The 12,470-nt window shown below is 40.1% G+C and overlaps 1 protein-coding gene across 2 annotated transcripts; it reads right to left on the bottom strand.

The window, feature by feature from the left end:
- Positions 1 to 420: 420 nt before the first annotated feature.
- Positions 421 to 11,763, bottom strand: LOC129749050 (epsilon-sarcoglycan). Of its 2 annotated transcripts, XM_055743873.1 has the most exons (5): positions 10,833 to 11,763; positions 1,305 to 1,558; positions 1,063 to 1,125; positions 828 to 983; positions 421 to 766 (listed from the first exon to the last, which is right to left on the bottom strand). In XM_055743873.1, the coding sequence occupies exons 1-5, from the start codon at positions 11,568 to 11,570 to the stop codon at positions 625 to 627; spliced, it is 1,353 nt and encodes a 450-aa protein (XP_055599848.1). In that variant the 5' UTR covers positions 11,571 to 11,763; the 3' UTR covers positions 421 to 624. The 2 variants fall into 2 exon arrangements, with proteins under 2 accessions (XP_055599848.1, XP_055599849.1); XM_055743874.1 differs by lacking the exon at positions 1,063 to 1,125 and having other exon boundaries at positions 423 to 766; positions 828 to 965.
- Positions 11,764 to 12,470: the final 707 nt, after the last annotated feature.

Below are 12,470 nucleotides of genomic sequence, written 5' to 3'. Positions count from 1 at the left end.
TCTAAAAAATGAACGAAAAAGAGAAAATGTTATAAATGCCCACTCATTATTGGTTGAAAAAGTTTCTTATTTGCCAAGGATTTCTCAACTTTAATTGATTCGATGACGATCATCCCGATAGCAAACATGTAGAGCTGTTATTGATGGATAATTTTTATTTATCGATTGATTAAGTATTGCTGAACGCTTTTAATATCGATTTTTCACACTTGGGTTGTGTAGTAATACGTTTCAATGATGTTGTGCGATGGATTAATATTCAATTGTTTGATTAAACAAAAGTTTAGCCAAACTTGACAACAAATTAAAATTGAACTGCAGGTGCATAACATGCATAACGAACGAAGACATGAATTCAATTTATTGTTTTCAAGACACTATCTCCTGAATAAACAATTTAACTTATTATTCCTGATGAGAAAATATATAAATAACAGAACCGATAATTACAAGTTTAAGCTGATACGGGCATTAACCCTCGATATGGTTGCATTCTACTGCCAATTTCTGAATTTGTCGTTGAATTTTGTTCTACCTGCTGAAGACTACTCCGTTGCTATAATATTCCCATTGCCAACCTGTCCTTCCGGAGGCTTAACAGAACAAAACTCGGGGCTCGCCAGGTCATATGTCAACACCTCCGACGGGGGCCTTCCTCTGCATGGTGGAGTTGTTGGAACCGGACGGGCGATACGGCGGAGGTTTCGGTCTCAGATAAGTGTTGACAATGCGCGGACTCCCCTCGCGGCAGAAGCTCTCGGATGGACTGTTTTTGAAAAAAAAAAGTTTTATTATTGTACAAAGTTTTGGGATAAGGAAATCCGAACCTGGCCGATCTGATGCTCAAGTCTTCCTCATAGGGGGCATCCTTCAGACTTTTCAACGTTCCAGTCGCGGGCACCGATTGAGATTGTTCCGATCCGTATTGGACCATCTGAACGGGTTGCACGGGACGATACTCGTGTCTGTAAGATTTTTTCAACCTATTATTCCGGTTTGCAATACTATTCGACACATCAAAATACAACAAATGAACTAAATTTATCAAAGCTAACATATCACCTGAAGAAATCTGTACAAATGTTAAAAATAAAATCGAAATAATACTCTGAATCGTCATCTCGCCTACAAAATATGAAAAAAAAAAACATACATTATTAGGAGAAGAAAGTAAATTTGTAAAACAGTAAAGAAAATAAGAAAATGATTATAGAAAAAACATCAAAACTATTGAACGCTATAGCTAGCTGGCGGACAACAGCAATTCGGAGTCCTCTACTAGAATGGACTCCGGAAAAGCTTACAGTTTCTCGTGCTGGAAGCAAAGGATCACGGTCAGCACCGATAGCAGCAGGGCAAATATCATCCCCGGAATGGCAAACGAGACGGCAAACTCGTCACTGTAGTTCCGGTCCGGGATTTCCGACTTCATGGGAGCCTCCCAACGGTCCGCCCGCTGCTGCAGGGTGCTGATTTCCGACGATCCTCGTACGCCACCCGGTTTGTGGCTCTCGTTCGGATGATGAGGCATGGCCGTTATGTCGTCATCGGCCGCGTGCTGTTGAAAGAAAAAGTTTGAAAAAAAAAAATCTGAATCTGTAACTACATTGTGTAAATTGGGGATCTGAAATCAGAAATCTAAAATCTGAAATGAATCTGAATTCGTATTTCCTAATTAGTGTTCTAATTTCTCAATAAGTAGGTATCAACTCTAAATTTTGTACACGAAAGAATGTAAGAATCTTACCCGTAATAGCGAATCTTTCATAATTTGAATTCTGAAGTGAATTTTAAATTAAAAAATTGATTTTGATTTCTGAGATCACTTTAATTTATCGGCCTTATCGGTGAAAAGTGATGTCCTTTTTAGTAGGGACATCTTAAGATTATGAAATTTTATAGATGGATGGAACGTTAGATGAAATAAAAGATGGTGAAATGAACGGTTAGAATCTATTTGGAAGCATTATCATCACATATCAAATTTTTGTTCCGCACGGCTCATTTTCACCATCTTTCATTTCATCTCACGTTCTATCCATCCATAAAATATCATTATGTTAAGATGTCCCCACCAGGCGCTCTCCTATGGGGGGGTTGATTGGGGTGATCTGCCCCCCCCCTTCCCACCAAGCGGCAAAAAGCCGTTACAAAATACTCGTAAATGCTGGATTTTATTTAAAACCTAAGAACTTTTCCTAGTAGGTGTACTTTCAAATTCTCAATTTTTTTCACTCCGTGGGGTTTTTCTCAATAAAAGAAATTATTAATCACCTTAAAGATTAAAATTTAAAAAAATTGGATCCGCCAAACTAAAACTGGTAAACGGTGGATAATGTGCAACACGAGACCCCATAGTGGTCATATCACCTCTTATTCACAACTCCTATCTCTACCTCCCCGTGGTGCCGGCTGGGATGCGAGTAACCTAAGCGGAAATCGGGTACCCAACCCCGGTGGATGCTTTGGTCGCATGCAGACTGAGAAGGTGGCCGCACTCGTCTGTTCCCCAGGTCATGGGCGGCGTGCAACAACAACCGAGCGTGTGTTCTCCAGGTCAGGGGCGGCTCAAACAGCGTCTGTCTTGCAGCAAGCGGCTGAATTTATGAAATGCGGCTCCCGCCAGCTAAGTCCAAGATGGCAGCCCCATCGCGGGATAGGGACTTTAGGCTAACAACCTACTGCTCCCGATTCATAAACTTGTTACGGAATCCGAACGAAATGACCGATCTGGAACTTTGGCGTCGACTTTTAGCATGAAAACACGGACAAGAATTGGAACTTGAAATGTTTTAACCCTTGCTCAACAAGGCAAGCTGGCTCAACTTGCTAGAGAGGCTAGCCGCCTCAAGCTTGAAATTCTGGGACTGAGCGAAGTCCGTTGGCCTAACACTGGAGAACACAAGACACAGTCCGGGCAAGTACTGCTTTACTCTGGAATACGAGGAGAACATGCTACTCGGGAACGAGGAGTTGGTTTCCTGTTAAGCCCGCAGGCCTACGCGGCCCTCATTAGATAGGAACCGATAAACGAAAGAATAATCGTAGCCAGATTCATAACACGGGTTAGAAACCTTACAATGGTCCAGCGCCAACTGACGATGCCGACCTGCAGGAGCAGTTTTACAGTCAACTGAACAGCGTGGTAGAGAAAATTCCGAAGGGTGACATTCAAATCCATTCGGGCGACCTCAACGCAAAGATTGGCTCCGACAATCAGGAACTTGAGCGCATCATGAGTAGGATTGTTCGATCTTCGGGAAAAGATCGATCTCCAAGATCGATTCAGATGAACGGTTCTGTGATCGATCCATCTAAAAAATCGGAGCTTGAAGATCGATCTCCGATTAATCGATCTTTTCCGTTTGTAATAAAATGGAACCGCTGTTTTTTAAAAATATGCAAAAAGACACAAAATTTCAAATTCGTGTAATCCTTCTACATATGGAAAAAAAATTCAAGCGCTTTTATGTATGGTGAACGGGAGTTAGTGTTTTAAAACAATACTGATCAAAATCCAAATATCTCGGAAACGATTGCGATATTTTTAAGTAATGTACTGACAAAAAATATTCAAGAGATTAAAAGAAATTATTTCAAAGTATTTTTATTGAGATTTTTTAAGGTATATGAGAGATATCGAATAAAATATGCGGAAAAAATCTAAAATCTAATTTATATATTTTTTTGGAAAAAATAATGTTTGTAAAACTGCTGTTACTTCTTATGATTCTAGCAAATTTTTAAATCTTGATCAATCACAAACACCTTACTGCACCCAATTCAGAAGGTTTGGAAATAATTTACAAAATTGTTTATTTTTATTTATTTGGTGTTCCGTCTCACGACATAACCTGATGAATAATATTTCCCCAATTTACACGGTTCATGGCAACCGTTCTCCAATTTCTCGGGCATCCCACATTCGCCAGCTCATGCTCCACTTGGTCTAATCAAAATTTTCTAAAATTATCTTTCAACTGATCATGAATGCTTAATGAAAAAAAAATCGCCTCAACCAGTAATCGAACTCGAGTTCGTCAGATTTTAACTCAAGTTGTAGCTCTATAGTTCAGTTGACTTCATCAAATTAAATTTGCTGCTAGATTTTACGGAAGAAAACGCTCATCGTGCCCCGATTGGTTGTGCTTATACTGCCCCTACAGTGACTGATTTTCAGATTTTGCATTTTTAAACGTCTATTTTTACTTTGTTCAAGTTCCATCCAGTTAGGAAATTGACTTTTTTAATGTCTGAACACGAAAAAATGATGTAACTCACATATTATAGCTGCTTTCTAAGGTTAAATCAGCGTCCTCCTTAAGGTGGCCATTATGCCATTATTTCCTCTAAATGAGAAAAAAAGTTCGAAAGATCGAATCGAAAATAAACCGATCTAATCGATTTTTTCCTGGCCGAAGAATCGATTCAAAAAATCGAAAATCGAAGTTGGAAAGATCGATCTTTCAAGGATCGATCCAAGATCGACCAATCCTAATCATGAGGCGCCATAGTCTAGGACAGATGAGCGAAAACTAAGAGCTGTTTGTAGAATTTTGTGGCAACAACAACATGGTGATCGGTGGATCGCTCTTCCCCCATCGACCAGCACATAAGGTCACTTGGGTATCCCGAGATGGCCGAACAGAAAATCAAATTGACCACATCTGCATCAGCCGAAAATGGAGAAGGAGCCTTCGTGATGTCCGCAACAAACGAAGAGCAGACATTGCATCTGACCATCACCTCGTCCTTGGCGAGATACGACTGAGAGTAGCACGTGTCCAACGGCGCGAGGAGAAAGTCGGGTGTCGATACGACGTTCGCCGGTTGGAGAATCCAGAGGTGAAAAGGGCATACGTTGAACAGCTAGAATCCCGAGCCTCGGAGCTGCCGACAGACGGAACAGTCGAAGAACAGTGGTGTGGAATCAAGAATGCCTTTATCACGACGAGCCATGGTACTCTCGGTAAAGTTTGTGGAAGAAGGAGTGAATGGATGTCGGATGAAACTTGGAGGATGGTCGATGATCGGAGAAAGGCGAAAGTCGGAATTGAGCAGGCATGTGCCGGGTCAGCCAAAGCAGCCGCCCGCTTACGATATGCGGAGCTGGAAAAGGCAGTAAAACGAGCTTGTAGACGAGACAAGAGAGCCTGGACAAACTCCCTAGCCGAAGAGGGAGAAAGAGCCGCCGCAAATGGAGATATCCGATTACTTTATGACATTTCTCGCCGCCTCAGTGATGCAAGGACTAATGCAAGAATGCCGCTAAAAGACCGAGCAGGTCAGTTATTGACCGATCGAACAGATCAGCTCAAACGATGGACTGAGCATTTCGAACAACTCTTCCGAGTCACGAATAGCGATGGCCAACAAAACTCGCAGCTCGAAGCGCCAACAGTAAGTCGCATAAATGGCGTCAACTCGGAAGCGCCCTCGCTGGCTGAAATAGAAGCGGCAATCAAAAACATGAAATCCAACAAAGCACGTGGGATCGATTGCATCCCTGCTGAAATGCTGAAAGCCGACCCTGCCCTATCAGCACAAATGTTGCACCGTCTTTTCGCTGACATCTGGGATACTGCAACATTCCCGGCCGACTGGATGCAGGGTATCCTCGTAAAGGTCCCGAAGAAAGGAGACCTGACAGAGTGCGGTAACTGGCGAGGCATAACGTTGATCTGTACAACCCTCAAAGTACTCTGCAAAGTGATCCTGAACAGGATCCAGGAGAAAATCGACGCTACACTCCGACGGCAACAAGCTGGATTCCGATCCGGACGATCATGTGTGGACCACATCACAACGCTACGAATCATACTGGAAAAAATCAACAAATTCCAGGACTCTCTTCTGCTGGTGTTCGTTGACTTCGAAAAAGCATTTGACCGACTTAACCATGAAAACATCTAGGCGGCTCTAAGGCGACGAGGGGTCCCAGAGAAATTAGTTCATCTCATCGAAGCACAGTACGAGGCATTCTCGTGCAAGGTCTCTGACGGTGTCTTGTCCGAACCAATCCCGGTAACTGCTGGAGTGAGACAAGGATGTATCTTATCACCGCTACTTTTTCTCATCGTAATGGATGAGATTCTGACTGGATCGATCGACTGTGCACCGAACCGAGGATTGCCGTGGAATCCTTCAACAATGGAGCAACTGAACGACCTTGACCTGGCTGACGACATTGTTTTGCTCGCCCAAACACAACCGGATATGCAGAGCAAACTCGACGACCTCACCGAAAGTTCCAAGGCAGCAGGTCTCAAAGTCAATGTCGGAAAGACCAAGTCGATGGAGATCAACACAGGAAATCCCTCCAGTTTCATGGTAGCTGGGCAATAAGTTGAGAAAGTGGAGTGCTTCCAGTATCTTGGTAGCCAGATAACGCCTGATGGTGGTACCATAAAAGACATCGAAACCCGGATCAGAATGGCCGATTTGCGTTTGCGAGTCTCCGAAACATCTGGCGGTCACGTCAGATCTCTCTACGAACGAAAATCCGAATCTTCAACTCAAACGTCAAATCTGTATTGCTGTACGGGTGTGAAACTTGGTGCACATATGCGGTAACGACGCGAAAACTGCAAGTATTTGTAAACCGCTGCCTGCGGAATATCATCCGCACTTGGTGGCCTGGCAACTGGATCTCGAATGAGGAACTACATCGCCGGTGTCATCAAAGGGCGCTAGAAATCGAGATTCGGGAACGTAAGTGGAGATGGATTGGGCACACGCTGCGAAGAGATGAAAACGAGATTTGCAGAGAGGCGCTAGATTGGAATCCAGAAGGTCGTCGAAGAAGAGGCAGACCCAGAAACTCGTGGCGGCGAAGCCTAGCCGCTGAAATCCGAACTGTCGACGAGAATCTTGACTGGGACCAAGTGAAGACGCTGGCCCCGGCTCGTCAACAGTGGAGGTCTTTTACCACGGCCCTATGCACCGGAGGATCGGCGCGGGATCATTAAGTAAGTAAGTAAGTAAGAATAATTAAATTAATTTTTACGGCCTTATCGGTGAATGTTATGTTCTCACTGTGGGAACCTTTCAAGAATTGAATATTATAGATGGATAGAAAAAGAAAATTACAGGCGTTGAAAATGAACGGGTAGACATTTTTTTTAAAGAAGCATTTTCACCACATACTTAACTTTTGTTCAAGCACGGATCAACTATTTTGAAATGTTAGAATCGGACAGGCTTGAATCTAACACAACACATTAGTTGGTCTTCCGTGGTTCACACCGCAAAACTTGCAGTACGAACGAACTGATGTTCTATGAGAACATAACATTCACCGCAAAATTTTTATTTCGACTTGGCCAGTCCCATAACTTAATCAGTGCGTATCAACTGAATCAGTTAGTAAACGAAAGTTTATTGTCATAGTTTTTCTGCCACGTCCGATTACCAAAAAAAAACGCACTGCATTGGTCTTTTGACTTTTGAAGGTGATGACCTTTTTTTTTGTCGTCAGATCGCAATGTTGAAAGCCACTTATCGTTATGTTTATGTCATTATTATCTGACTCTCAATTTAACATACATCTTTAAAGCATTTTTTTGCTAATTGCCATTATTAATAGCTTTTCATCATTTATGAGTTCGTAGTTCATATATTCTATACATTTACTGCCATATTCCAATTTATGTCCTAACTCAAAAGTCTGGAATTGTCTGGAAGAAATGTTAAAAGTTTGGAAGTCTGGGAACCTGAAAAAAATTCTGGCAGAAGTCCGAAAAGTCTGAAAGATCCTGACAAAATCAGAAAGGTTGGCATCACTGCATGGGAATGGGAATGGGGTGGGAATGAGTATGGGATGGAAATGGAGATAGAAATACTGCCGGACATCTTAGCCGGGGGTTGAAACAAAGAAATGTTTTTTTTTCTAAACCGGTTTGAATACTCATACAGCGCTCAGTATATAATTTATTTTATTTTTATTTTATTATTATTAGATCCTAGGCTTCAGCCCTACAATATCCTTGTTAGCTGATTGTTTCCATCCAGCTTTTTCTTGTGATATGGGATATGTATTATTTGATTTCCTGCAGAATTATGCAATACGGTTGCGCTGGGAGGGCAATGCCAGTGACGAGAAAGCTTCGTAATGCCGGGCCGGCATAGAATCTTATTCCGATGACTACAACTCTAAGAAAGGTCATTATTGAAGTACAGTCTGATTTGTGGGTGTACAAGTCTATCTAATTTGTATTTTTCATTCGAACGTAAAGTTAAAGTATCGTCAAACGGGGCATCATACAACAGCAGGATTATATGCAACATTTGTATACCACATCATTTATTCATTTTTTAGTTTTATATAATGTAATAAAGATATCATTTAATGATAACAAAATGATGCTGACATAGTTTCTCACATCGTGAGTTAGTTTTTTAAAGTTTTGGATTTTCATATAAAATTATAAAAATCGAGCAACATATGTACAAATTTCAACGCTTTTCGATTCAGTAAAAAACTTTACGCGGTATGACAAATTGGCTTAATGATAAAGTCTGCTTCATTTAATATTGGAACAAATTCTTTTGCTCATTGTGGCGCTCCTAGTGGACGGATTTGGAAACTTTTTTCACCCACGTGTCGGGAAATTCATTACCTTTCACCATGAATTTATGTCATAACACCAAACGATAGCATTTTGTAAACAACCGCCATGGAAGCCGAACGGAGAGATCAAATTGTGCACAGTTTTCTTACGATTACGAGTACGAGAATTTCTTCGAAACAGCAATGAATAATTTTTTTAATTTTTTCTTATGAAAGAGTAAAGAAAATGTTACATTTGTATGAAAAACAAATTATGAATTCGTTAATAAATGACTGAACTACACGCAATTGTTTGTGTTCCAATATTAAATGAAGCAGACTTTACATCCGTCGAACTTGGTCAGCACTTGGTCGTACAGCTTTCGAGCACGGATTCTGGCCACATTGTTCTGCTTCAGCGTCCGATTTGGCTGTTTGCTGGCTCGGAATGACCTTATTCCTTCCCGGAGACGAATTCGTCGCACCGTACTGTGAGCGGCCTGGAGCTTATTGGCCAAATCGCGGTCTGAAAGATTGGGATTCCTCTTGACGGCCTTGATGACTTTCCCACGCAGTTTCCGGTCGACAGTTCCACTCCGACGCTTCGAATGCTGCTTCCGAGCCGTCGTCAATGTTTCCTTGTACTGCTTGATAACACGCCATACGGTATTTCTGGGCATTTTAAGCTGTTTAGCTAGCTTCGATGCCGACAACAATGGATTTTCAAGAAAACTGTGCACAATTTGATCTCTCCGTTCGGCTTCCATGGCGGTTGTTTACAAAATGCTATCGTTTGGTGTTATGACATAAATACATGGTGAAAGGTAATGAATTTCCCGACACGTGGGTGAAAAAAGTTTCCAAATCCGTCCACTAGGAGCGCCACAATGAGCAAAAGAATTTGTTCCAATATTAAATGGAGCAGACTTTATCACCTACCTACCTACCTACTTTATGTTGCTTCTATTATCCTATATCAACACTGGTGGTGCAAAAATATTCTTCGCACAACCAGCAGATTTTTTAAAATAAATATTTTTATAATTCAGTTACCAGTCTGGCGTAAAATGCATCAAAATGCAAATCAAAGATTCACCTATTAAATCTCGTTTTCATATGCTTGAATATGATTGTTTTGCATCACGGGTTTGTTAATTTAAAAATTTCATCAAAATATCAATTGTTATGATTTTAGCATTTTAGCTAATAGAATTTTTTGTAGTATTTTTTACCCCTAAATGTATGCAGCACCCTTCATGCTTAATCTTCAAAAACATTTTTGACGGCAAAAATGTAAAATTTAATGCTAACAAAACCAAAAATCATTGCAATTGGTGCCTTATGCGTTATGACATCACAAATATATAAAAACTACAAGTTTTCAAACGATTTCATTTGATTTTTCATTAAAAACAAAGTTTGTTGCAACTTACTCCTTTTCCTTAGCAGGGTGGAAATCACATGTTTTTGTAAATTTAGAAATAATTGGTGAACCAAGAATTTTTCTGACTACGTCAATTTGATGTCCGATCGACCAAACTTTTGATGTATAAGCGGTATGATTATCTGTAGATATTAAGTTTTTAGAAGCCATTGAATTTGAAAAGTGTTGCATGATGCCCCAGTTGAAGGTATGAAAGAAAAATGCTAAAAATCTTTAAAAAAAATCACCAAATATAGTTTTAAATATGAACAATCTTTTGGAATTATAAACTCTAAATAGTTTTTGTTTGTTTTTTTACCACTTTGGCTCTGAGGCGCTCATTTAGGAATAAGATTTCCCTAATATGAGGATTTCTTTGAATATTTTTGCCCCTGAATATAGGCACCATGGTTAAAAAATTATTGAATATACTCGCGGGTGGAAAAAAGTTAATTAGGATTGAAAAAAAAAACAAGAAAATGCTCAGCGAAAAATTAACGTAGAGCTAATTGAACGCAATTTCGTTGTTTTACAATATCTAATTTTTCGAGTTTCTCAAAGAATAAGCAACTCTCCCGCTTTGCTCTAATCGAGGGTTGAACAAAACAACTGTTTAAAACTTGATTGTAAATATCTTCCTTATATTTTTAACCCCTTGGATTTAGCAATATCATGGAACACACCATTTCAAGCAAACCATGGGTTAAGAGAACTGAAATAGACAGACATATTAGGAAAATAGTCCGGAACCATATTGTACGGGATTTTTATTTCGATAATATCTAATTCAAATTGAAATTAAAAAAAAATTCCGTCAAATAAAATATTCTAACAGCAGTGATTAGTTATTAACCAACTTACCAACTTGAAAGCGCACCAATCCAGCTTGAAACCGGAATTCTCAAATGTTGTTTGAACGGAAGTTCGCTTGTAATTGCACGAGGCAATCTTGTACAGCGGCTTCACTTCCTCCTGCAGTTCCAGCAAACGGGCCGAAAAATCTGCTCGACTTCCCAAATGAACTACAACGCCCTCCCTTTGCTGCGGCCTCAACGGCAATCGAGCACCTAGCTTGATAGCCGAATCCATGAAAATGATGTGCAAATCCTGCCGACTTTCCTGCCACAGATCGTTGCGGAAGATGTTTTTCAAATTTTCAATCCTTCCCGGGTCCATCATGTGCACCCAGTTAAGATTATCGATTTTCATCTGGATGACATTCCGGGGCGGAAGCTTCCGGTGCACGGCCAGCAGCAGCACGATGCGTTTTGTTTCGTAAGTTTGCTTGTTTAGAGCGATGATCTCGATCGGAACTTTAGTATCGGCGGTCCGTTCCGGTGGAGTCCCGTACAGGAATCCGGAGTGATATTCGCTGCTGTACATGTACCGCACCCAAGACGGAAGATCCGGATAGCCTTCGAGGGAAGGCCGATACTGGAACTGTTCCGTCAAACCCTGGAAGGTCCAGTTGAACATTCGTGGCTCTACGCGTAGCGAAAATAGTTCCGAAACGTAGACATCATCCGACAAATATGTGGCCTTGGCTGCTGCGGCCAGCAAAGTCAGCGTTATGAAAATTTTCATTTTCATCATTTTCATTTCATCAAAATTGTTTTCCTAAATCGCGTTTCACGTTGATTGATTGGTAGATATTTCAATGGCAATACAACACTGAAGAATAATTTTACATTTTCCCACAGATTACAAATTTTTTGAATGATATTTCATTCAATAGTACAGTGGAAAATTGAACAACATTCAACAATCTTGGACTCTCACTTCACACAGTTGAGAAAATTTTTCATTTTGACAGAAGGAAATCATCGATGTATGTATGTAGATGAGGGAAAACTCTGCCAATCTACAGTTCGGCCTTGGTGGAAAATACCGATGGTGATTTGAATTGGCGCATGCGCCTTGATCACATTTGAGGGAAATGGAAATAAACGGTTAGATAGTTAATTTTTGAAATATGTAAAGTAAGGCGAACTCATAGGAACGATATTCACAAAAACTAAACATCAATTTCAGAAGAAAATCTAAGTAAAAAAATATCCTGAATAAGTAACAAAGCATTTAAGAGTCACAGACTAAATCGTGTATGATTAGCAAATTCCACCTCTGATCGATGAAAATCAACTACTTGATATGTATTTGAAAAGTCTAATTCAAAATATAGAAATTCGTATTCCAAGTTAAGAAGCAGAAACCTGTACACGTTACAGTCTATAGAAGAAATTAGCGTTTAAAAATGAGTATAAAAATATAAAGAAATATTATTTTGGAAAAAAGGGATAATGAGAATATTATTGAACTTCAACAGAAAAGTGTTTAAAAATATTATGTTTGTTAGTTTCATGCAGGGACTCTTGAACAGTTGCTTAGTAGGTATCGTATATCTTTTTTGATAAGGCATAGCATTATTTTTAATTTTCCTGCAAATTTAAAAAATCAACATATTTTTTCACTTTTCTGGGGTTCCTCCCAACAAAAAATAAA

Source organism: Uranotaenia lowii, chromosome 2 (genome assembly GCF_029784155.1).
Source record: "Uranotaenia lowii strain MFRU-FL chromosome 2, ASM2978415v1, whole genome shotgun sequence".
NCBI classification, from domain to species: Eukaryota; Metazoa; Arthropoda; class Insecta; order Diptera; family Culicidae; genus Uranotaenia; species Uranotaenia lowii.
Note: the sequence above shows the minus strand (reverse complement) of the source record. Positions and strands in the feature narration are given on the sequence as shown.